Consider the following 26,983-nt stretch of genomic DNA (forward strand, 5'->3'; position numbering starts at 1 on the left):
CTACTTCTGTAAAGCAGCTATGTGAAAATGTACTTTGTTAAATGTGTTATACTATTTATAGTATAAAATAATATATACATGTTGGAGTGCTTGAATTCCAGACCAGGAATCAAATGTGGAAAATAAAAACCTCTTTGTCAGCATGAAAGTGAAGAAACTCTCTGAAGAAGAGAGGAGAGGTGGATTTGACCAGAGAGTTAGAGAAAGAATGACAAAAACGAAGAGATCTAGAAAGAGAAATCAATCAGGATCTTCTAGTAGAAGCGGTCAGTACGAGGTACACGTCGGTAATCAGTGACATTAATTTTTCCCCATAAACACCTGGTTATTTCACAAAGCCTTATTTATTTAGGTGGTAAAATTATTGTGCAAGCAAAAACTCCATGATCCATTTAGGAAGGATTTGAGAAAGCAAATTTTTCTCAGACCAGCATTATTTTGATCTAGAAGAATCCTCATACTGACCTCAATAGAGAACCATTACAGAAAGTTCTAGAATAATTAAACAGCACATCAGGTGAATGTTACTGCCTGCAGCCAGTGAAGAGCAACTTCATCACATTCAGCCACATATGGTAGATATCTATACCTATGGTGACGCGTTACCGTGGTTACCTGAGGTTCCACGGGGCGGTGCATAACAGGCTGGGCCGACTCAGAGGCGCTGCCATTGGAATAGGTTTCAGCGCGGGGCGGGACGGCAGGAGGCTGCTTCTGGGCCACGGCTGCCTGCGGTGAGCCTTGAGGTGCCCTGCGGTGCCGCTCATCTGCCTGTGAACCGAGGAGCAGCAGTACAAGTTAAACCATGAGAAGAAACAGTGCTAGGATTTTAGTTAGAAGCAGTTAAAGGAGGAGACGGAAAGAACAACAAGGTGAGCCAAAACAAGTTGCGTTAACCTGTAAAAAGAGTTAATTGTTTCAAGCACAACACAACAACACGGGAGTTATAAATGAGCATATGAGTGTTGATAATGAGTTCATGTGAGAGAAGATCAGAACAAAGCAAAGTGGAGGAGTTTTCTGCAATAAGTATGAATATCAGTAATAAGTGTGCAAGAAGAAAGGAAACTCAACAATTTAAAATAAATGAAAGCAGAAGCAAGCAAAAATAAAAATTGCTTTAGCAACTCGTACTATGTGACTAAATGGCCCAACTGGATAAAAATGGTGTAAAAGTACCAACTAGTAACAAGTCTGGAGAGTATTTTTGAGCACTGTTCTGCAGTAAACCTGACGTCTTGTAGCGTAAATATTCAGTGCACGCTTCATCACAAATGATCTAATTTATCCATAAATACACAAACATTAGGAAGAGCTAGACATATGAAACCCTGGCTTTATTAGTGCAGGTGAGCAAGCGTGAGGCAGTAGTGGTGGTTAATACCCAACTATGCAGAGAGCTGGGGTTATCAGTCCAAGCAGAGACAGCGATTAGCAAACCAGATCACGGCAACAGGGTAAAGGCTTCACCTCTCTGATTGGCACTGAGTCAGGGGCGGGGCACGGGGAATCTGACGGGAGTGTCTGATTGGCCTGGCCCTGGGAAGGTGGAACAGCCTGGGGGATCGAGCTCCTCCTAGATTGATCTTGAGGAGTGAGAGGATCCTTCTCTGTGGGCACCTGCTGAGGCTGAGGGATTTGTTTATTTTCTTGTGCACACTGCTGAGGTTGGGGAATCCTGCTCCTGTCTGACGTGGACACCTGCGGTAACGGTGGTGTTTTGGTCCTTTCCACAGCTGACTGCTGCAACTGCGGGATTCTGGACTTTTCATGGCTTGTCAGTGGCTGGATCTTGCTCTTGTCCTTGTGCTGCTCCACTGGAACTTTTCTGCTCTTTTCAGCCAAAGGCTGCTGCTGTTGGGGAATTTTGCTCCTTTGGGCAGAGGACGGGGGCTGTGTAGGATTTCTGCACTTGTCTGCAGTTGGGGGCTGTGCTTGAGGCTGCTGTTGGAGATTTTTGACCTGTTGGAGTGAGAGGAGGTATGCCTGCTCCTGCTGTAACTGTCTCTGGAGTCGCTCGGCCTGTCTCTGCTCCTCCAGCTCCCTCCACTTAAATTCCTGACACACACAGTGCGTACAAGACACATGGATTACCTGCTTCATTGGTTTTTATACGACGGCCAGCTCTCATGACACCTAGTCTTAACCCCAAGGTGAAATGCGGATAAATCACAGTAAAGGGAATAACAAATATAAAAAAGGTGCATATGTTTAAACCCTAGTGTGATTTATATATTTTCTGATTACATGCAGCCTGCTAAAGCATCTGCAGCTGGAAATACTACAAACTTTAGACAAAGATCTATTTTTATGGGGGTCTAAGTCCTTCATTCATACCTTTAACTATACTTCAAAACTGTACAGAAGCTATAACACCCCTTAGGATTTCTTTTTTGCTTTATTTAGATGTGTAATGTGCATTTTACAGCAGATGCTGTTTTAGCTTAAAAAGAATGTATAAACTGAAAAATGAGAAAACCAAAGCTGATGATTCACGGTAAGAGGTGAGATGACCATCAGAGTGAGCAGTGAACGATCTACTCTCAGATCTCCATGTGATCAAAACTTTAAGCCAAGTTATACTTTTAAATAACTTAAAAAAAAATCCAACTGATAAAACACAACTCAATCAAACCGATTTAATCAAATCAAATATTATACTAATCTTTGTCGTTTGTAGATGTCTACAATATTGATCACTATCTCGTACCCTTCACACTGACCGACATGAGTATAAAAATATCCAGAACCAGGGCTCTGCTAGAAAACTGGAAATACGCATAGAAGTGAATATCTGGGAATATAAAATGACCTTCAACACTCAGTTCTCTGCAGAGAGACCTTTTTTTAACGCAAGGACACCTAAAATACACAATCACTGGAAAAATAAAGTCACTTAAATAAATAAATAAAAATTAAAAAAAAAAAGAAAGGAGGGAGAAGAAAAAAAAGAGGTCATATGCTCACCAGTAGCATGGCCTGTTCATGCAGAAGCTGCTGCTGTAGTATTTCCAGATGTCTCTGTTCCTCTTCCAGCTGCCGCCTGATGTACTCCTGTAAACAAGGCCAGAGTCACATCACCTCAACTCTCTCACCTCCTCACTTAAAAAACACTCTCTGCATATCAGCCTGAACTGGACATCTTCAGATTGAATTTTTTAATCGTATAATTATAAAAAATTCTTGGTCAAATTCTGGAGGGAGTTTCAGTTCAATTGTATTTGAAAAGCATTAAAAAATTCACATTGTCTCAAAGCAGCTTTAAAGAATTATAGAAACAGAAAAGAAAAAAAAAAAAAGACATGAAAAAAAGCATGATGCAGTGGCTGACAAAATGTACAGAGTAGAAGGATGAACTTCTAAATCATATTGTTTTAAATAATAAATACTAAATGAACTGTCATTTGAATCTGATTGGCCCCTGACTTTTCAGACACCCTGTAGAACAGTCTGTATGAGATCAAGTTCTCCAAAAACAGACCAGTGAAAGTTAATGACTACATTCTTCTATAGTCATCAATCAGAGCAATCTGGACTGTGTGTGTGGGTTAAAGTAGACAACAAAAAAACTGTAGTTCTTTAGTGTGCTTTATGTAATGAGGCTACACAAAACTGTAAATCTGCTGGTTTCATTTCATGCTCTGTCCCTACAATTCCTTTCATTCCTCCCAAAACTGTATTTTACAGAATGTCTCTGAATGCTGTAGCAATGCTGTTCCAGCATGACAATGTCCCTGTGCTCAAAGCCCCTGAGCTCCATAAAGACATGTTATGTTGGAGTGGAAGATCTGGAGTGTCCTGTACAGAGCTCTGACTCTGAGGCAACTCCACTGAACACCTTTAGGATGAAATGAAACACTGACTGATCTCACTAATGCTTTTATAGCTGAATGAACACAAATCTACAGTCACACTCCAAAATCAAGTGGAAAGACATGTGGAGCTCATTATACCAGTGATGAGAATAAATCTGGAATGAGATGTTCTTTATTTATTCTGCCTAAGACCGAAGGCTGCTTCTAGTAGCACAGTCTGAGCCTGTGACGTAAGCCCATACCAGTAAAGTGCTTGTTATCATGCCATGGTAACCGGAGTTGCAGTGAGAGCCTTCACCTGTTCACGGTCTGCCCTCCTTTTCTCCTCCTCTGCTCTCCTGCGCTCCTCCTCTTCCTTGCGTCTGCGTTCAATCTCTTCCAGGCGTCTCTTTTCTTCCTGCTCGCGCCTCCGCTGCTCTCTCTCCTGCTGCCTCCTCATCTCTCGCTCACGCCGCTGTTGCTATAGAGAGCCAGCAGAGGGGGACAAAGTGAGAGATAAAAAGAAAAAGAACCTCTCTGAAGAAGAGAGGAGCCACATGCACCACTTTTTCATTACAGCGAGAAACCCGTAGGTCATACTGAAGGCTATAAGAACAACACAGTGGATTGTCCTGTTTCTCTGGGTGCTCCTAGCCTACCTCCTCAAGCCTCCTCCGTTGCTCCTTCTGCTGCTCGATACGTTTCTGGCGCTCGGCCAACAGTTGGCGTTTGTACTCCTCCTGCTCACGAAGCTGCTGTTCCTGCAGGAGCTGCTGCCTCCTCAGTGCCTCCGAACGCTCCTTATTCTCCTGCTGAAGACGGATAAAGTCTCGCCGCAGGGTCGACTCACCCGGCACGTTCACAATGGAGCTGTGGGACAGAGAGACATCAGCTTAGCTACAGGAAAAATTGCTCATCAATCCACCCTCAGTGACATGCAAACCAATATTTATAATCAATAAGTAACCGTTAACTGTTAGGATTAAATTCTGAGCTGACATTTTTGGTATCTTCATCAACAGGTTATTAGTCAATGTTCAAATTGACCAAATGTACGATTACCTGCTAAAAGTGGCACTAGCAGGAAATAGACCTTGATTTATCTCTACCTAAAGCGAGCAATGCAGCAGCACTTTAGTACTGTAGCTCTGGCACGTTATCTGTGCACTCAAGCATGAAGGGTACTACTATTAAAACTACCCCTTCATGCTAACACTGTGCTCGTTATCTAGTAGGATGGGCGTGATGGCCAAGTGTCCGCATACTTTTGGCCCTACAGTGTAGGTTTTCCGGATTATAGTAAAGGGGACCAATTTTCAACCACTCAAACATTCTGCACACAGTAATCACCATTGTTAACTTCAGTGCTGGTTGAACTCAATTATACAACAATTCTATTAAAAGATGTTCCATTTAAATAAATGTCCCATGTGGATGGCCTGTAATTTACTTTATCCAGACTTCTGGAGTGCTGCATTAAAAATACACAACACCTGTTTTTTTTCTTCCCAAATCACGCTGATACTTTCCCAGTCAATAGAAGTTTAAATGAGCATGTAAATAAACCTAAATTAAGTGAATGGGTAGTGTGTGTGTGTGTGTGTGTGTGTGTGTGTGTGTGCATGCATGAGTGAGTGAGTGAGTGAGTGAGTGTGCGCTTGTGTGTGTGTGTGTGTGTGTGTGTGAGTGAGTGAGTGAGTGTGCGCTTGTGTGTGTGAGTGAGTGTGCATGAGTGAGTGAGTGAGAGTGTGTGTGTGTGTGTGTGTGTGCGTGAGTGAGTGAGTGTGTGTGAGAGAGAGTGTGTGAGAGAGAGTGTGTGAGTGAGTGTGCATGTGAGTGAGTGTGCATGTGAGTGAGTGTGCATGAGTGTGTGTGCGCGAGAGAGTGAGTGAGAGTGTGTGTGTGTGCGAGAGAGTGAGTGAGAGAAAGAAAGAAAGGTACCTTGGTTCTCCCTCCTGCTCTGGAGCTTCCTCCTCCTCTTCCTCACTGCCGCTGTATTCATATTCAGTCTCATCTGAAATGGCAAAGCACAAGCATTACACATGAACACACACACCCTCACCCCCACACACACCCACACCCAGACCCCCACCCACACCTTTCTCTCCCCTCTTCTTGCGGGTGCGGTCGATGTGATCCTTGAGCTGAATGCGCACTTGTCTCTCGTTCGGCTGGTCTCGGATGAACGGGTGTTTCAGCAGCTGCTCTGTGGTTGGCCTCTGAGTGTAGTTCTTCACCAGACAGCTCTCAATAAAGTTAAAGTACTTCTTGGACCTGAAAAAGATAGAGAGATTCAACAGAGAGAGAAAAGATAAAATCAGGGATGAAGGCGTAATGAACAAAGACTTGTCTATTTTGGAGATCCTTATAGCATAGAAAGTGTTTGCAGGGTGAAGAGAAAAAAAAAGTAAAAAAAAAAAAAACAAACAAAAAGAAGTCAGAAAAAAAAAGCCGAAAATGGAAACAAGAGACAACTAAAAAAAGTGAAGAGATTATGTCATGAAAAGATACAAAATAATCAATAATACTATGTTTGCTGCATGTTGCTCTGTTTACCTTTCTTACAAAACCTCAGCTGATCAGGAATAATATATATTACAGGGATGAAAAGAAAGAAGAGTTTTTATTATCATTATTATCAGAAACAGAAATCAGCATTCCAAGCTTTATATGTACTGTGAAAGGTTTGGAAATCATTCAGGATACATGCTAAACATTCATAAAGCACAAACACTGCTACACAATTTTACACACTGAGTCAAAACACACTGGGTTATCAAAGCTACATGTCCATATAGAACATTCTGGAAATCCTCCAGTCATCTATTTTTAGGTTCGTTATAAATGACAATAGAGTGGTCTGTGTGTTCATACTGCCTATTTAACCAATAACAATAGAAGACTAAAGACTTGTAGGTTTGTTAGTGCACTGTGCAGGCATCCAAACAGAAACAGGGGGAGAAACAATCTCTCTGTTTCCAGGAAGGATATGAGAGAGAACACTCGTTAACTCTGGGACTTTCTGAGAACACTGCAGGATTATTTGAGAGAGATTCTTTACAACCTCTACAGTGGAACTCATCCACACAGGGTCAGAAGACCTGGGCCTGAGCTGGAGATGCTGTGGAAAACCAACAGCTACGAATTTACAACCGTTTCAGAAGAAACTCCAAACTATGATTAGTGATATTCTAGGAACAGACAGGTAGCTTGTGTCCTGTACAGATACTGGATTCAGTTCTGGCTAGAGATAAAGTAAGTAGTAGATATTATTAGCAGGGGCAGAAGGAAACCTCCACTGGTGTGGACGTTTATTTATATGCTATATAAAGATCATTGTGAGAAATGGGTAACTAATGAAAGAAAAACCCTGAAAATGTATATACTCAAGAAAAAGCTTCAAACAGACATACGATACAAGTGTAAGACGAGCAAACAAAACAAAATACAGATTCCAAAGTTATTTTCAAACAAAATATTTAACTCTGCAAGTATTCACCCTTACTGTTGTAACAATGCCTCAGTCCACGTCAGCGTTCTACTGATTTTACAGCATCACAGTTTTAGCTTACAAATGAACTGCCTCATTAGCACACTGACAGCGGCAGTGTTTGTTGCTCAAATCTGCCCCCTTGTGGGAAAACAGACAAGCTCACCTTCTTTATCAAATAATTCAATTCAGCTTATTTGTCACGTGTCTGTTGCCTGCAGTGAACATCACACAAACACGGGAGCTGAACTAATTGTTCGATTTCGCTGTAAACTGAAGACATTTGGGTTTGAGATCAAAAGATGAACATGAGACGATCGATCAGAGTTTCAGCTACCTGATGTTTATCTCAAGGAGTTTAACAAACTGAAGTAAACTTGAGCAAGATATAGCAACATACGGTCTTAAAGTAAATTAAAATATTTCAGATTAAAATTAGGTTGTATAACTGCATCAAGCTGGTGAAGCACTGACATCATCAAACTACTGTGTTGTTACTTTGTGATGCTTTTCCAGGCTTCAGTTGTGCTTTGTTTCTCCCTTCAGGCTTCACTCAATGAGGTGAAAAGCTGCTCAGTGACTTGATGTCTGCTGACTGACTTTATCAGGATAAAACCTACTTTCCCAAAGATAAAGTCCTCTGTTGCATTGATGATGACAGAAGCTGTATGTTTGGCTTCACAGCTCCAACACCTACAGGTCAATTTTTGAAAAAAATTATTTAAAATATTATCCTAGGATATTTATTCACTTTGGTGCTTTTCTCTTGGACCAGACCACAGAAGTGCTGTGTCTAAATGGGATGATCAGTGGTTAAGACACTGATCAGAAGGCTGCGAGTTCAAATCCCAGAAGCACCAAGCAGACACACACCACTAAACCCTTGTGCAAGACGCTTAACCATACAGAGCTGAGTGGATGTTAAAACAGCTCCCAAAGTCTCAGCTATAGGCAGAAATGTGCAGGTTTATAATATTCATCAAAAGTATTTTTTTATCTTTACATTTCTCTTCAGGCAGCAATTAAAAATGACAAAGTTACACTCACCATTTCTTGGACTTGAGCCTAGGTGGAGGGTTTCTGGGAATGAGGAAGAGCGCTCGCATGGGATGCATGTCACACAGTGCTAAAATAAATAAATAAATAAAAATAAAGTAATACACATTTGAGGAAATCATTCATTCAATGTCTGGAGACTTTGTTCATGTGTGGACTTTAATTCTGTTTGTAGTTCAGTAAGTGCATCTTGCAACTGCTTAATGAAACCGCACTGACTACATGAACAAGTTACGCTTATATCACCAACACCGTATTAGAATCTCAATTAACATCCCTAATCTAAAACATTTCCCTGCTTGATATTTCACACATCATTAAGAGTTTATATAGTGGATGATGCTGTTTTACAGAGGAGCATCTGATGTAAGGCTGTTGAGACAGCGAGCGAGAGAGAAAAAGACAGCAAGAGAGAGAGAGAGAGAGAGAGAGAGAGAGAGAGAGAGAGAGACACAGACACAGGCTCTGTATTATGTTGACTGCACTTACGTGGTGCTCCTTCAGCCATCTCTATAGCTGTGATTCCACAAGACCACAAATCACTCTGGAGGAAATGGAGACAGAATTGTTTTGTGATTAGTGGAAAAATTTAGCTTAGAAAAGTGCACTGAAGCACCAAGAGAATAAGCAAAGATCACAAGGTTTCTGAGGCATGAATCAGGTGTGTGTGTGTGTAAGCAAAGGTCAGGAAAAACACTAAGCTGGACATTTCTACAATCTAATCCTTTTATTAAGTTTCTATACTTCAATGTGAATTTTTAAAAGTGCTATGCAAATAAATTGAATTGAATTGATCCAAGTTAAAAGTTAGCTAAATGTACGGAACGTGTGGGTTTCATACCCGGTAGTCGTAGGTAGCGTCTGGGTTTTCGTCGCAGGCGATGACCTCGGGTGCCATCCAGTACGGCGTGCCAATGAAGGTGTTCCTGCGGCCCACGGTGCGGTCCAGCTGAGCGCTCACTCCAAAGTCCACTGACACACACAGGCAGAGGGTTTAACACTCGTTCACACCTTTACCTCCATTCATACACCAAGCAATCAAGGGTTCACATCATAATGTGGCTTTATACAGAATCAGCTCAGGGACTTGGGAATCATAAATAAACACTGATCTGGTGATAAATGGGGCGGAGCCAGACCTTTACAATGGGGTTGCCAGATTCCAAACAACTCTATTGAAAATGAAATAATGTGATTTTTCTTGCCTTGCCGTGCAGCCTGAGTACGATCAGCAGTGAACATAAAACTAAGCAACATTAGTGCTGTGTGCTTTGGTGTGGTGCAGTGTGCTGTGCTGTGGTGCGGTGCGGTGTGCTGTGCTGTGGTGCGCTGTGGTGTGGTGCGGTGCGCTGTGGTGCGGTGCGCTGTGGTGCGGTGCGGTGCGGTGTGCTGTGGTGCGGTGCCCTGGGGTGTGGTGCGGTGCCCTGGGGTGTGGTGCGGTGCCCTGGGGTGTGCTGCGGTGCCCTGGGGTGTGCTGCGGTGCCCTGGGGTGTGCTGCGGTGCGCTGGGGTGTGCTGCGGTGTGCTGTGGAGCGGTGCGCTGTGCTGCTACGGTGTGCTGTAGTGCGGTGTTGTGGTGCGGTGTTGTGGTGCGGTGTTGTGGTGCGGTGTTGTGGTGCGGTGTTGTGCTGTGGTGCAGTGTGCTGCGGTGCAGTGCGGTGTGCTGTGGTGCGGTGTGCTGTGGTGCAGTGTGCTGCGGTGTGCTGTGGTGCGGTGCGCTGTGGTGCGGTGCGCTGTGGTGCGGTGTGTGTACTGTGCTGTGGTGCGGTGCAGTGTGCTATGGTGCAGTGTGCTGTTCTGTGGTGTGGTGTGCTGTGCTGTGGTGCGGTGTACTGTGGTGCGGTGTACTGTGGTGCGGTGCGGTGTGCTATGGTGCAGTGTGCTGTGCTGTGGTGTGGTGCGTTGTGCTGTGCTGTGGTGCGGTGCGGTGTGCTGTGGTGCGGTGCGGTGGTGTGCTGTGGTGTGGTGCGGTGTGCTGTGGTGCTGCGTGCTGTGGTGCGCTGTGGTGCGGGGTGCTGTGTGAGGCATGCTGGGTAAGTGGAGCACTGATGAGAAACTCTTCTGTTACCTAGTTTGACTTCTGCGTTTTCAGTCAGCAGCACATTTTGTCCTTTAATATCTCTGTGAATGACATGATGGGCGTGTAGATGAGCCAGGCCCTTTAGAGAAACAAACCCACACACACACAATGAGGCTGGAGAAATAATAATAATTACATGCATCACAGAGATAGATATAAAAGATAGTCACTCTTCTGCCTTTTTTTAATATACGAAGCTATAAAAAAGCAGTTATATCGTCATATATATATTTTGAAGAATACACTTAAATTTTATATCTCTATTAATAAAACAACTGTTCAAAAACATTTATGAGCTTAAACTGCAGTTTGCACTCAGCACGTCTGGCTTGAACCCTGTGCAGTTGAGGAGTGTAGAGGCATCTTTCAGCCTGGCTGCACACCACAACAGTGCTCATGATATTCACCACATAGACCTCTAATGTGTAAAGGGCTCAAATTAAAACACACAGCCTGCTTAATACTGTACTGTCAAGTGCAGCATGCTGGAGAATCCTAAAAGTGTTCAAGAGATGTGACTGTAAATGAAGGAGTGACTCAATGTGCACAATGATCTACCCTGAGGATTTCTCTGGAGATGTAGGCGATCCAGTCTTCCTTCAACCAGTTCCCTTTAGTGTTCTTCACCAGATCTGTGATGGAGCCAGCACCACAGAACTCCATCACCAACTACACACACACACACACACGTTACCAGAATCTCAACATGAGGAAAGACGGTTTCTTAAAAAAAATCTGAGAACATTTATATATATGAATGTATATAATTTGGCACACCAGCCTGTGGGAAAGCCGTAGCTTTTGTTTAAATAAAGAGGATGGGTCACTAAACACCGTTAGCTCTCCTTAATGTAAGGAGTAGCTGTGAACATGTGAAGATGTTTATGAGGACAGGAGGCTTGTGAGCTTGTGTGTAATAGCATCCTGTGAGTGAAGATATTTCACGCAGCAGTGAACGAGATTTTGTTGCAGGTATTTAAGGTTTATGTAGGAAACAATTTTAAAAACTGACTGATGCAATCATCGATCGTCCAAAGCCTAGAGGACTGGAGCCACTATATGCTTATTTCAGTAACATGGAATATAAATCCAATGAGAATTTACATTATACCAGTCAATCAGTTTACTTGGTTTGTTTTTCTTTATTCTAACTGGATCTGCTTTATTCAGGTTAGATCTGATGCTGTAGGAAGCTGCTACTGCTCGTTTGTGCACTAACAAAAAGAACAGGGCTTTATTTTTATACAAGAGATTGTTATTTGTAGCAGAGGGGAGGAGAGAAGAGTAGGGGAAAAGAGGGGAGGAGAGGAGAAGAGACAAGAGGGGAGGAGAGAGGAAGGGATGGGAGAGGAGACGAGAGGAAAAGAGGAGTGAAGAAGAGTGGAGAGTAGTGGAGAAGAGGAGAGGAGAGAGGAGGGGAGAGGAGAGGAGAAGAGACAAGAGGAGAGGAGACAAGAGAAGAAGAGAGGAGAGGAGACAAGAGGAGAGGAGAAGAGAAGAGAGGAGAAGAGAGGAGAGGGGAGGAGAGGAGAGGGGAGGAGAGGGGAGGAGAGAAGAGTAGTGGAGAGAGGAGAGGAGAAGAGAGGAGAGGAGAGGAGAAGAGAGGAGAGGAGACAAGAGGAAAAGAGAGGAGAGAAGAGTAGTGGAGAGAGGAGAGGAGAAGAGAGGAGAGGAGAGGAGAGGAGTGAAGAGTAGTGGAGAGAGGAGAGGAGAAGAGAGGAGAGGAGAGGAGTCAAGAGGAAAAGAGAGGAGAGAAGAGTAGTGGAGAGAGAAGAAGAGGGGAGAGGAGAGGAGACAAGAGGAGAGGAGAAGAGGGGAGAGAAGAGTAGTGGAGGAGGAGAGAGGAGAGAATCATGGCTGACCCAGAGTTGGTCATCATGTCCTGGTGGGCTCTTCTTGATGAAAGCTCCATAGTAAGTGGCAATGTTGCGATGGTGAGAATATTTCTTCAGCATATTAATCTCCAACTTGATTTCTTCCTCTTCATCCTGAAAACAAATGAGAAAGAGGAGCATGAACGAGCTGAACAGTGTGCAATTACACCTGATTAACAGAACTATTAAACTCTAAATCAGCGGAAAAACACAATTCTGTGATGCAGTGAAGCAGAAAATAAGAACATTTCGACAAGTTTCACACAGTCAGCATCTTTACAGGCCTCAGCTCCTGACTCCACACATCCAGAGTTGAGTGTGTTTGTGTGGGAGTGTGAGTGTGTGTGTGAGTGTGAGTGTGAGTGAGAGAGAGAGAGAGAGAGAGAGAGAGAGAGAGAGAGAGAGAGAGAGAGAGAGAGAAGCATGGAGAGCGATGTATAGCAATATGGCAGAGACATCATCCTCTTTATCCTCCTCTCAAAAAGTCATCTCTTACAGAGAGAGAGAGAGATGGGGGGGGGGGTGAAGGAGAAAGGGAAAAAAGGGAAAACACATTAGCCCTTCCCATAATCCCACAGCAGTTATGCTGAATGTCCTTATGAAAAGAAAAAAGAAAAATATATACAGACCCAACACACCTCTCTCTCTCTCTACCTCCCTTCCTCTCTCTCTCTCTCTAACAGGAAACTGTATGTGGGTCAGGCGCAGGGCTGCAATAGTGGATCTGATTCACACGCACACACTCAGGAGTGTACAACAGATGGTGATGCAGTTAATGTGTCATTTCTACACAAGCTACAGCTGCATTACTCTGCAATCACACACACATGTACACACACACACTCTCCAGGTGCTATGTCTGCCACCTCAGATCACACCTGTTCAGATGACATTTAAATGTTTTTTCTGCCTGTGTTTCAGCCTCTAAACTGCTCCTACATTCATGTCTCTTGGCCACGGGCTCTGTCTCACAGTCTCGTACAAAACCTTCTCATTATAAGGATTAAAAAAACCCAGCCGTATACACACTGTTCTTTCAGAAACCCGAAGTGGATCTGACACGACTGAAACAGAATAAAGGACACGATCAAAGTGTATGTGCTCCATTTCTCTGGTCCTCATCACGGTCCAGTGAGAGAGACAGGAGATACAGCTGGCTGATGGCTCGGTCACAGATAAGTAGAGTATGAGCTTGTGAATGATTGTTAGCACTGAGACACCAATCTGACTTATATGTTGTTCTTAAGAACAGAAAATAAAACACTTGTACTAAAATAAAGCTTTGTTTATAATAGGTGTCATGTCTGATTCCTCGTCATTTTCCTCGTCAATTCCTCGTCATTTTACCTCGTCATGACTGTAAATTGAACTAACTGCCCTTTTCAGGAAGGATTTCTACAAATAAACTCCTACTAGTGAAGACATGTAATTCATATGAGAGCTGTACTCATGTTTCACACACACACACACACACACACACACAAAACACCACAACCACCCAAACACCACTGCTACAACACCACACCACAACCACCCAAACACCACAACCACCCAAACACCACAACCACAACCCCCCACACACCACAACCACCCACACACCACCAAACACCACCACACCTCCCCAAAAAACCATAACCAACAAACCAAACAACACCCTGAACACCACCATAACCTCACAACAACCCAATTAACTGCACAGCAACAAAAGATCAAGCTGACTGTATCTGTCTAATACTCTGAAGGATCTCAACAGCAAAGTGTTAATTGGCATTTTCAAAAGAACAAAACAGCCCTCTGTGTGTGTTAAATATAAGAGATACTCCCCTCTGTATATCTTTACTGACGACAAACATACAGCAATGTCACCCTACAGCTTTTTAGCTACTGAGTGCTACACACTACTGTGTACAGTAAACAGAATCATTTATATTATGGGGCTTGTTATAAAATTCATCAAACACTGCAGAATAAAAATCAGCTGTTACTCAGAAAATACTACTGTATTATATATATATATATATATATATATATATATATATATATATATATATATATATATATATATATATATATATATATATATATACACGTGCATATATATATATATATATATATATATATATATATATATATATATATATATATATATATATATATATATATAAGTGCAACAAATAATGAAACTTCATCAAGCCCACACTTTTGTATATGACGTATGTTTAACTGTTATTAGAGATGCTCCAATCAGCATTTTTGGGGCCCATCGCCGATTACCGATCACCAAGATCATGATCTGCCGATCACAGAATGGCAGGGGAATGGGAATCTTTTATCTATAATCTAGCAGAGTTTGCACCATTTTTAAAAATGAAATGGTGCATTAAGGCTACTGTAGGCCATCTTTCTCAAATAAGGCAGAGTAACTTAAAATTATTCCAAACAAAAGGGGTCAGGCAGACCAACACACATCAGATCAGCTTAATGGGATGTAGCCTCTTAATACACTGATTACATTTTATAATTGGCAGCAAAATGTAAAACTTGTTACACCAAAACTGGCTACTGCCACAAAGGACAAAACTATGACAGGTGTTTTTTTTCTGTTATTATTATGAACGTCTGATGTAGTTGAGGAACCAACTACATCAGGTCCAAAAAATAAAATAATGAAAGCTACTGTAAGCCAATGCCATCCTTTCTAAATAACAAGGCAGAGAAACAAGGAGGCCAAGCAGATAGTTACCAACCAGATGAACTTGGGATGGTATGAGGTTACACAGGCCCAGGCTACTTGTAAAATGTAAATAAAATGTAAATAAAATTTTTAATATATTAAAAATTAAACAATTGGCCACAAAATGTTTCAAACCAAAATATGCTGGGCCTCGGCCTACTAACACAGAGTACAAAATCCTTCAGGTCTCAATCATAAAAGGCATCACTCACACTCACATCACTACTAGTTTAAATACATCACTCACAGTCGGCTGGTTGAGGGATGTTGGTTTCGGCTGGTTTAGTTTCTCATACTCGGCATATTCAGTTGTAAGATGCCTAATCATGTCAGTGGTATTAAAATGCCGTTGCTTGCTTCCACCTCGAGGGATTTCATCACGACATACGTTGCAAACGGCTAACTTTATGTCTTTATCGGACACTTTGAAAAACTTCCAGACGGGAGAACTCATGTTGCCACTGGTAAGCTCCGCTCTGCTGTTGTTTACCTGTGCGCCGTGCATGCACGTGTGAAAAAGTCGCGCGAGTAATTTACGTCACGTGATCGGCTTTTTTGATCTGCTTTTGGGGTTCGCCGATCAAGCTATTTTTAGCCAATATCGGCCGATCATGATCGGTGGCCGATCAATCGGAGCATCACTAACTGTTACATTCTGACACACTTTTATTTTGTTATACGCTGCGATTGGATCTCACACACACACACACACACACCCCCACACACTTTCTGTACTCTTCCAGTACTCTTCCAATGCTGAATGATTTAAAGGTAGGGTCTCAGATTTTTGAGAAATGCTTCAGAAAACTGAGTCGGCCGAAAAATAAACAAAAAACAAAACAAACATGAAGCCAATGAGCAGAAAGGGGCGGGTCTTGTCAATATGGGCAGAGACAGTGTTCAGTGCGCATGTGTGACATTAGCAGAAAGCGGTTTTAACATTGACATGGAGGATAAAAACAAAGAAAGAAAGCGAAGAAAGGTTTACGATAAGGTAAGAAGTAGGACGTGTTAATATAGGATCAGCTTTCCAGCGCTGGAGAGAACTGAAGGAGCAGGAAGTTGGCGCATATTCACAGATTGGAGTTTCCTGAGTCAATAACTCCTGAGCTAAACACTGTTACTACACAAATAACACCTCTTTTCTATCGTAGTAATGTAGAGACGCAGCTACAACCGTGTTTTGTGTAGTAACAGTGTTTAGCTCAGGAGTTATTGACTCAGGGAAACTCCAATCTATGAATATGTGACCAACTTTACTTAAGACGCCGAGGCGCTTTTTTCCTTCTCGATAGGTGAGTAACGTTGGTTTTGTTTTGTTACACAGAACTAATATATGCCTTTGTCCTTTACATGATTATGCTTGTGTGTCATTTTTGCTTGTTTGTTTATCTGCAATCGTATTGTTCTTCCCTTCAGCTATGATAAAGACACATTTCTTTCCATTAGTTGCCTGGGTTACATATGTATATGTGGGCGGAGCTATCAATACAGGGGTGGGACCCATTTGGCTTGGGGCGTGTTTGTTTTGGTGATTTCAAATGTCGACATTGGCTTTCAAAAATCGGAGACCCAACCTTTAATGAAGTGTTAAGTCTAATGTAAGTATAAAAGTAATACACCCCATAAAGTAGATTTTTATGAAGGCAATACAGGTGATGGACAGGTGTAGGACAGGTGAAAGACCAGTGAAGAACCAAAGTAGGACCAGTGGATGGACAGAAAAAGACAAGAGAATGACTTTGCTCTGATTTATCTCGTGGTGACCTGTGGGGGGTGCTCTGGGAGTATGGGGTCCGGTGCCCTCTGCTAAGGGCTGTCCGGTCCCTATATGACCGGAGCAGGAGTTTGGTTCGCATTGCCGGCAGTAAGTCAGACTTGTTCCTGGTGCATGTTGGACTCCAGCAGGGCTGCCCTTTGTCACCGGTCCTGTTCATTATCTATATGGACAGGATTTCTAGGCGCAGTCGGGGGCCGGAGGGAGTCCGGTTTGGGGACCACAGGATTTCGTCTCTGCTTTTTGCAGATGATGTTGTCCTGTTGGCTTCCTCAAATCAGGGCCTTCAGCGTGCACTGGGACGGTTTGTAGCCAAGTGTGAAGCAGTGGGGATGAGAATCAGCACCTCCAAGTCCGAGGCCATGGTTCTCAACCGGAAAAGGGTGGCTTGCCCTCTTCAGGTTGGTGGAGAGCTCCTGCCTCAAGTGGAGGAGTTTAAGTATCTTGGGGTCTTGTTCACGAGTGAGGGAAGGATGGAGCGGGAGATCGACAGGCGGATCGGTGTATCTTCTGCAGTGATGCGGTCGACATACCGGTCTGTTGAGGTGAAGAAAGAGCTGAGCCGCAAGGCAAAGCTCTCTATTTACCAGTCGATCTACGTTCCTATCCTCACCTATGGTCATGAGCTTTGGGTCATGACCCCGGATACAGTCGGCCGAAATGAGTTTCCTCTGCAGGGTGGCTGGGCGCTCCCTTAGAGATAGGGTGAGGAGCTCGGTCACTCGGGAGGAGCTCAGAGTAGAGCCGCTGCTCCTCCACATCGAGAGGAGTCAGCTGAGGTGGCTCGGGCATCTGTTCCGGATGCCTCCTGGACGCCTCCCTGGGGAGGTGTTCCGGGCATGTCCAACCGGGAGGAGGCCCCGGGGAAGACCTAGGACACGCTGGAGGGACTATGTCTCTCGGCTGGCCTGGGAACGCCTTGGTATTCACCCGGATAAGCGGTAGAAAATGGATGGATGGATGGATGATTTATATCGTCAGTCCTAAAACACATCCAGACTATTGTTTATCTCGTACAAATCTTTTAAGCTTCCATCCAGTTCCTTCCATTCTGGGATACTAAATGATGGAAAAATTCTTGAAAAAATGAGTTAACTTTGCTCTGCAATATTATTTTCCCCCTCAGTCTTTGATGTCCTACAACACACGGCATAAGCTGCACCAGTTCTTTTCTGGTTGTGAAGGAAAACCTCCAACAGTCTAGGAAATGGTTAGAAATCACTTAAATCTAGTTCCCTACAGATGACATTGTGGTGGAACACTGACGTCAACCTGCCACATGTACAACATGTAATTAAGTCGTATATTTAAATCATGGAAATCATGCGGACATCAGCTTTCTATTAATTAAGTAATGCAATTGCAACTGTTAGCAGAGAGCCTGCACATCGCACAGAGATAAAATATATAGAGAGCAGAGTAACCAGGTTCTGTAGCAGGGAGCTGAACCATTACCAGGAATCAGCTACATTTATAAAGTGACCTATAGCCTGAATGCCTGAGACCAGTTGTGTGACCATGTTATAGCAGTTAAAAAGAGCTCTTGTATCGATTTTATCTGCACCATCCACTCGACTCTGAGAGCTATGCTACCTGAGAAAGAGTCTACATAAACCGGTCAATTTAGACTCTAAAGCTCCGTTTCTACTACAGAGCTCGTTGTGTTTCAGCTAAACATGTTCCACTGGGTCAGAGATACTGTTTGATCAACCTTATGCACCTACGTTCAGCATTTTATTTACAATGCAAACCCAAACAAAAACAATGTATTTTTAAAATTTGATTAGTTTTATAGAGTCTAAATGCACATTGTTTGCACACTGCCTGCACATGTTCTCCATTGAAATGTTCTTTAAAATGTTCTGAGAATCGACCCACTATCCTGAATTGAATAGTGAATCAAACTGTGAGAGTAGTAATATGAATTAAAAATGATCAATCAAACAGAATCATGAATCAAACAATATTGTGAATCAAACAGTATCTTAAATGCAGTATCATGAATCAAAGAGCAGTGTGAATGAAATAATATCATGAATAAAATAGTATCACACATCAAACAGTTTTTTGAATGAATCAAATGAATTGAATCTAAATCATGAACACTAATGTAAATCCTGAACACAGTGTTGTGAATCATAAGCACAGTAGAGTATCATTACACCTCTAGAAGTGTCCGATTTCTGCAGTTTGCCTCCCTGTCGTTCTATTATAAATAAATTAGTAGGTGCATGAAGTTTAACATTTTATTCTTACAATTTCTGAGAGAAAACAGGGGACATGTTTGGACTCTAATCTCCAGGCACATTTCTACACATGAATTGCTCTACGATAAACATTATCCTCGATGTCCCAATGATCTAAAATTCTCTAATGTGTTTAATTCTTACCTCTGTGACGTCCATGACTTTGATGGCTGCCAGCTGTCCCGTTTTGACATGCCGACCCTGCATGAAGAGAAAAGAAAAGGTGACGTCAGCAATTGAAATCAAGAGGTGCTTTAAAATGGCAACATGAAAACAGAAACTAGGGTTTTGCAGAGTTTGCATGGGCTCTCCATGCCTCTGCATACGGTTTCCTCCCCAGTACAGAGACATGCTTTCCTCAGAAGCATGGAGAGAAGCAAGCAAAGTGCCACCATTTGGTTCCTCCAGCAATTGTAATCTCAAATCAGGCAACTGCCACGATATTCTGAGGAGCAGACAGTCTTTCAAAATTGCTGCAGCTTTTCTGCAGATTAGGGTCAAGACCTTTCTGTGTTTCTGTAATAGAAATATAACCCCTTTCTGTGAGCTTGAATACAACTTTCCTCATACCTTCATTTAGTTCATGTTCATTTACATCATAGTCGTGTCTATTAGGAAGACGCAATTATTCATCTACAAACAGGTTCAAAATGACCTTGAAATTACAGCAAGAACACGGTCCCAGTTAACCCGGTCCCAGTTATAACGGTGTGCTGTTTACACGTGTGCACATAAAGAGGGACTGAGACGTCATTATGGTCTAATGAACACCTCCGGGGTCACTGCATGTCTGAAGCACTGATCATTTGCACAGTAAACACAAAAACATCAAAACCTACGGTTCAACATACAAATATTTTATAAACTTCCTCTAATAAACATACTGACAACATACTAGACACTGTGTGCAAATTGCTTCGTGTTATAATTATGAACGATGTTCTTATACACGTCCTGATTGGTGTAAAGTGCACACGAGCACGACCAGTCTGTCTGTTGTGTGAGTGTGATTTAAGGAGCCTCCTGCTGCACACAGTGAGCTACAGTCCCTCAGCAGCACAGCTATAAATAGAGCTCAACCTTTTTAACCAGCTCCTGTTCACCCTCCAGCTGTTAACCCACACATCAGCACGGCAGACTGCACGGCACAGCAAGAGTTAACCGTGTCGGTGAAACAGAGGGGGCAGGGAGAGGAGGCCACAAAAAAAACACTCATGTGGGGAAGGGAGAGAGAGGGGGGAGAGAGAGAGAGAGAGAGAGAGAGAGAGAGAGAGAGAGAGAGAGAGAGAGAGAGAGAGAGAGAGAGAACATGAGACAGGAGCACAAAGACAAATCATGAGAAAGAACAGAAGAAAAAAAGAAGGGGAGTTGTGAAGAGTGTGTATGTAAATGCGTGTGTGGGTGTGTACGCAAATGTGTGTGTTCCAAACTCTCCATGACTATACATACTTTCAAAGCAGATTTGGCTTTAGATGGTGAAGCTTCCACAATCTGTGTGCCATTGTGGGCACAATGTTCAAGCTCATCTACATCCAGGTTTGATGTGTTGTGAGTTCAGAGATGCTTTTCTGTTCACTATGTTTATACAGTGAGTATGTAAACAGACTTCCTGTTTACTCAGACCAGTCTGATCATTCTCCTCAGACCAGTCTGATCATCTTCTCATCAATGTTTCAGATCCTCCACACATAGGCTCTGTTTGTCATCCCCACCATTCTGTGTAAAATCTCAGGAGATCAACGGCATCTGAAATACTCAAATCAGCAACTATACCGCACTTAAAGTCCCAGAGGTCAGACTTTTCCTTCATTCTGAAGTCTAATGTGAACATTAACTGAAGCTCTTGGTCTGCAGCAAATGATTAAATAACTGCGGTGATCGAAACTTGTGCATCTTTCAGAAAATACTTAAAACTTTACTCTCAGCTTTACTCTCTTTAAATGGCTGTTGTTCTGTTACATGTACTATCCATTTAACACAATAAGAAAGACTTTTCAGTTTATTCATCTCAGAGTTGATTTTTACAATGAAAGAAAAATATCATTTAATTTTGTTTATGTTGAGTTTATTTTTAAAAACAATAAAAGATCTAAAAATCTTTTCAAATCCTTGCCTGATGCAACTGGTTTGTAATTACTTCTGTTCAACTGCAGTGAACAGAACATATAAAGGAGTTGAACTCAAACACCAGGGAGCGTGAGAAGACTTCCAGCTCACAACTAATTCACACCATCACCTCTGCTTGAAATAGCTCTGAGGCGTTACCATAGACACAAACAACAGCGGGGCGGCTGAGGAGCAGAGAGAGAAAGCAGGCTGATTCGACGTGAAATTCAAGTCAACAGCAAAACCTTTCAACAAGCCATGGCAATTTCATTACACGTCGATAATCGATAAGCGTCCTTCAGCCTTATCCATCAGAGCTCTCTATATGAGCAGGATCATGACGAACACGATTGGAAGCAGTCTGTAGACAGGAGGACAACTAGCACTATCAGGAATTGTCAGTTGAAACATCTGTGGAAATGTGTTTCCTTGTTGCCGAAATCCTTTATAAACCTTAAAAAGCTGCCATGAGGTCCAGGGTTTGAGGTTTGGGGAAAGTGTTTTAAACAGTCGTGTGTGGCTTTTACAGGTGGGGAATTAAACTGAGCACTAACTCAGTGTTCACACAGCTGCTCATTTTCAGAGACACAGAACCATGATTTCAGCACAAGCTACATTTGAAATGAGATAGATAAGATCTGCTATCGTGATGAATCCAAAATTACAGGCTCAAATCATTCCATTCCTTTGTGTCTCAGAGATTTTCTTCCTACCTGCAGTTATTTATTCCGTATTATTTATTTATTTCCGTAAAAGTAGCAGAGCTCATTGTACCATAAGCACCAGTTGGTATGGAAGCCTAGTACATATCATGCAAATCAAATGACCAGTTTCATATCAATTACTGCCTTATTTAATGTTTTTAAATAGTCAGCTGTAAAAGCTGTATATAAAACACTGTAGCTGCTACCACTTCTCACTGAAAGTAAAACTGCACACAAGGATGTGGTCTGACCACCATGACTAGGCACTGGACTGGCTTCATAGCTATAAGCTCTGAGAGGATCATCACTTCAACAATACTTTACAGCTGGGTGACTGTCTTGAGTCTGACTCAAGTAAAAGACCTGGAGATTGAACAGAGTTTATGCAGATTATGCCAGAAATACTGGACCGTTATCATTTTTTCTCAGCTTGACATTTAACCATTTTTTTCATGCCTGCATGCAACAAATACCAGCGGAACAGAATTCCAAGTAATCGCCGGTTTTCCTGAAGTCAGTAGCTCGACTGCATTGTTGTCACAAAATGCCACTGAATAAATTCAATTTCCAGACCCATTCCATTTGTTGCTGTTCAACATTAATACTTTTGTGTTCTTCAGTTTTCAAACAGTACACCTTAATATCCATCCATCCATCCATCCATCCATCCATCCTCTACAACGCTTATCCTACTGGGTCGTGAGGAACCTGGAGTCTATCCCAGAAAAATTTGGGTACACCCTGGACAGGATGGCAGTCTAATTACAGGGCACAATCTCTCTCTCTCTCTCTCTCTCTCACACACACACACACACACACACCCATTCAAACACCACAGCCAATAAAGAGATGCCAGTCAGCCTACAACACATGCCTTTGGACTGTGGGAAAAAACAGGAGAACATGTCAAGAACATGTCAGTAGAACAAAATCGAACCTCTAACCCTAAACGTAATAAACACCAAGCCACCGTGCCCCTGCAGCGTAATATCCCCCCTTTATTGATCTGATGGCAGGCTTTGAAAGTAACAGTATACAATTAATTGTGGGTACATGTTTAAATAAGTAACAAATACACACATGGCTGCTAAATAAACAACCGATATTCCTGCTTGTGCCGCATTTAAATAATTCCAGTTGTATAGTGTGTACAAGACAGGACTGTACACCAATTTCTGTTCAAGAACATTTAGAAACTTTGTGTGTTATGCTGATAGATAAGGACTCCTTCAGTCAAAAATACTTAGCATCAGAACTCCTTTGGACAAATCTGCCTTCTGTGTGTCTAAGATTTAGAGACAGATTTGTCAAAACAAGATCACATCATTTTACAAAGCCAAAAAAGGTAAATGCAGAAAACAGTGGAGAGTTTGAGCCGAGTCAGTGTGAGTAAAATATGTTCACCACACCGTGCCCATCTCACAAAGAAGCAAATAAACTTTCAAGCATATAAACACTGGACATTTATAAAGATGACTGGTTAAGAGTCATAATGCATGTTAACACGCTCAAAGCCTGAGCTGACTTTCACCTCTGTTTATTAAATGTGGCAGTAAACGGTGTGTGTGTGTGTGTGTGTGTGTGTGTGTGTGTGTTGGAGTTTGAATATAGTGGAATTTAGGCCTGCATTCTCTTGGGAGTTAAGGAGTCTGCCTAGCTACAGGAGAAATGCACACTGCACCACAACCAATCACAGCCTGTGGTTTCAGTCAGCTGACAGCCAGCCCACATCCAGGAAGAGGAGGAGGAAAAAGAGGAGTCAGTCTCAGTCAAAAAACTCAATAAACGTGTGTGAGAGAGTGAGTGAGTGATTGTGTATGTAAAGTGAGTGTGTGTGTGAGTGAGTGAGTGTAAGTTAGTGAGTGAGTGAGTGTGTGTCAGTGAGTGTGAGTGCGTGTGTGTGAGTGAGTGAGTTGGTGAGTGTGAATCAGTGTGTGAGTGCATGTGTGTAAGTTAGTGAGTGAGTGTGTGTGTGTGTGAGTGAGTGAGTTGGTGAGAGTGAATGAGAGTGTGTGAGTGCGTGTGTGTAAGTGAGTGAGTGAGTGAGTGTGTGTGTGTGAGTGTGAATGAGTGAGTGAGTCAGACAGAGAGAGACAGAGAGATACATTTATTAGAGATGCTCCGATCAGCATTTTTGGGGCCCATCGCCGATTACCGATCACCAAGATCATGATCATGATCTGCCGATTGCCGATCACAGAATGGCAGGGGAATGGGAATCTTTTACCTATAATCTAGCAGGGTTTGCACCATTTTTAGAAATGAAATTAACTCTAAATTAACTGTATTGAGAAAAAAAAACTGTAGAAATAAGTTACAAAATGTAAAACTTGTTACACCAAAACTAGCTACTGCCACAAAGGACAAAACTATGACAGGTGTTTTTTTTCTGTTATTATTATGAACGTCTGATGTAGTTGAGGAACCAACTACATCAGATCCAAAAAATAAAATAATGAAAGCTACTGTAAGCCAATGCCATCCTTTCTAAATAACAAGGCAGAGAAACAAGGAGGCCAAGCAGATAGTTACCAACCAGATGAACTTGGGATGGTATGAGGTTACACAGGCCCAGGCTACTTGTAAAATGTAAATAAAATGTAAATAAAATTTTTAATATATTAAAAATTAAACAATTGGCCACAAAATGTTTCAAACCAAAATATGCTGGGCCTCGGCCTACTAACACAGAGTACAAAATCCTTCAGGTCTCAATCATAAAAGGCATCACTCACACTCACATCACTACTAGTTTAAATACATCACTCACAGTCGGCTGGTTGAGGGATGTTGTGGGTTTCGGCTGGTTTAGTTTCTCATACTCTGCATATTCAGTTGTAAGATGCCTAATCATGTTAGTGGTATTAAAATGCCGTTGCTTGCTTCCACCTCGAGGGATTTCATCACGACATACGTTGCAAACGGCTAACTTTACGTCTTTATCGGACACTTTGAAAAACTTCCAGACGGGAGAACTCATGTTGCCACTGGTAAGCTCCGCTCTGCTGTTGTTTACCTGTGCGCCGTGCATGCACGTGTGAAAAAGTCGCGCGAGTAATTTACGTCACGTGATCGGCTTTTTTGATCTGCTTTTGGGGTTCGCCGATCAAGCTATTTTTAGCCAATATCGGCCGATCATGATCGGTGGCCGATCAATCGGAGCATCACTAACATTTATGTCCCCAAGAATTCAGAAATGATCTTTTCTAAATGTTTGTCTCTTGTCAATGCAGACAGAAGTTTGATAGTACATGTATGTTTACAGCCAGGTTCATAAATATTTGGACACAGACAAAGTGATTTCAGCTACAGCGCAGTATACTGGAGCTGATATGTAATGAATATTAAATCTCTGTCAGTTCTAATCTGAGGGCAGGGTGTAGGAACCAGGTGATGGGTATAGAAATGACAGCTTTTTATTAACTGGTCAAACTAACAATGATAAATTATCGTTTTTAACACTTTTTACATTTTAATAGACATCTGCAAAACCTTTTACAGTCTTTTTCTGCAAGCTCCAAGTCACACAAGTGAAATGCAGCTTAATACGATTAGCTCAGGTGATTGAGTTGTGATGAATGCTGAACAATCTGCTTCTTTGCCTTAAATCAGTCTTTGGCTGTATTTGATGTGTGCTTCAGGTTATTGTAAATCTGCGGTGTGAAGCACAGTCCAATGAGTTTTAAAGCATTTGGCTTAATGTGAGCAGGTATTATAGCTCAGAATTCATCCTGCTGTTTTTCCCCACCACATCATGGATAAAAATGAGAAAACAGATCCACTGGGTGGTTCGCGTCACTTCCTGAGCAGTTCCTTACCTTTCTTCATACTCTTCTCTTCATCATTTTAGTAAACATCTTTGTCTTTTCTGTCCACAGCATGTTATAGAGCAGCACAGGCCTTTTTCTTAAAAATGGCCTTTTTCTTTAAAATCCCACAATATACATTACAAGATGCATTTGTGGTAAATCCTCCTTCTCTTTAAGAGTTTAGCCATACCTAATGCTTTTGCTAGGGTTGGTTAACTGTGGTCATGAAACAACTGAGAAGTCAATCCACTAATGCAAGGGGCAAGGGGTTTTGGGTTTTTTTGGGTGGGGGGGGCTAAATTAATTAAGCTAAATTAATACCTTAGTATATAGGTACATAAATATTTGACTATTGACAATGTATGCAATGAAGAAAACATGGTTTATGTAGATGTAATAGTGCCACCACCATGTATTAATCTCCTACAATACATCTTTCATGTGTTGGATATTAGGTATTGTAGCTAATGTGTGTGTGTGTGTGTGTGTGTGTGTGTGTGTGTGTGTGTGTGAGAGAGAGAAACAGTCAGTAAGAATTGTGACATATTTTAAGGCACTATTAAAATATGTTTGTGTGTTTGTGTGTGTGTGTGTGTGTGGGGGGGGGGGGATCTCTTTCCCGTGGTTAGACTAATGCTCTCACTACTACTAAAAGTCTTTTAGCTGCAGGCCTGTAGCAAATGAGCCACAACCTGCTATCAAGCCAAAGTGCTGCGTCTGGGTGTCTATGCTCTAGGAAACAGAATATGACCTATTAAGTCGCAATGGTGGAAATTGTAGCAAGTAATTCTATAGACATCTATATTCTATAAAAAAATAAAAAAAAAGAATAAAATTTAGCTCTGTATAAAGTTGTGGTCTCTTTTTTTAGTTAGCTTGATAAGCCTAGGCTAACTGGTGAGTCTGTTTATGATGTATGATGCATACAACAAATAAATATTGAATTAGAAACCTAAATAATGAAACAGCCCTCTGACACATTTAATCACTGATTCTAATGAAACAGGTCAATTTATGGAATAATATTAATGCTTTTTTCACATTTTGAAGTAACCTAAAATAGACAAATCTGTCAGGGTTTCAAGACACCAGACACTTCTGGCAGCTCAAGCGCCAGTGACCACAAATCAAACTTAAGTTAAAGAACAAATCACAAAAAGCCATCCTCTGCAGATTTACCACTGAAAATATCTAGGATATGTTTTCCATCCATATGAATTAAAAATTCTTTTACCGACAATGACCATGATCTGCAAAACATCAAAGAAATCTGAAGTGATTTAGTGACATGCAAACAAAAGCCTAGTTTGTTAA

The 26,983-nt window shown here is 42.0% G+C and overlaps 1 protein-coding gene across 11 annotated transcripts in view; it reads right to left on the reverse strand.

Moving 5' to 3' along the window:
- The window catches only part of map4k4 (mitogen-activated protein kinase kinase kinase kinase 4), a 54,572-nt gene that overhangs the window by 18,835 nt on the left and 8,754 nt on the right, over window positions 1–26,983 (reverse strand). For 6 of the 11 annotated variants that reach the window (XM_060875818.1, XM_060875824.1, XM_060875819.1 and 3 more), the window contains exons 3-16: window positions 19,195–19,251; window positions 12,282–12,407; window positions 10,978–11,088; window positions 10,408–10,498; window positions 9,182–9,312; window positions 8,830–8,884; window positions 8,332–8,410; window positions 5,893–6,068; window positions 5,736–5,808; window positions 4,454–4,664; window positions 4,114–4,275; window positions 2,968–3,054; window positions 1,471–2,058; window positions 616–771 (exon numbers count right to left, since the gene is read on the reverse strand). In XM_060875818.1, the coding sequence (XP_060731801.1) occupies window positions 616–771; window positions 1,471–2,058; window positions 2,968–3,054; window positions 4,114–4,275; window positions 4,454–4,664; window positions 5,736–5,808; window positions 5,893–6,068; window positions 8,332–8,410; window positions 8,830–8,884; window positions 9,182–9,312; window positions 10,408–10,498; window positions 10,978–11,088; window positions 12,282–12,407; window positions 19,195–19,251 (2,103 nt within the window). Of the gene's footprint in view, window positions 1–465; window positions 493–606; window positions 772–1,470; window positions 2,059–2,967; window positions 3,055–4,113; window positions 4,276–4,453; window positions 4,665–5,735; window positions 5,809–5,892; window positions 6,069–8,331; window positions 8,411–8,829; window positions 8,885–9,181; window positions 9,313–10,407; window positions 10,499–10,977; window positions 11,089–12,281; window positions 12,408–19,194; window positions 19,252–26,983 lie in introns of those variants that run through there. The other 5 variants (XM_060875817.1, XM_060875813.1, XM_060875823.1 and 2 more) reach the window with 4 other exon arrangements.

The sequence above is a fragment of the Tachysurus vachellii genome, chromosome 8 (assembly GCF_030014155.1).
Source record: "Tachysurus vachellii isolate PV-2020 chromosome 8, HZAU_Pvac_v1, whole genome shotgun sequence".
NCBI classification, from domain to species: domain Eukaryota; kingdom Metazoa; phylum Chordata; class Actinopteri; order Siluriformes; family Bagridae; genus Tachysurus; species Tachysurus vachellii.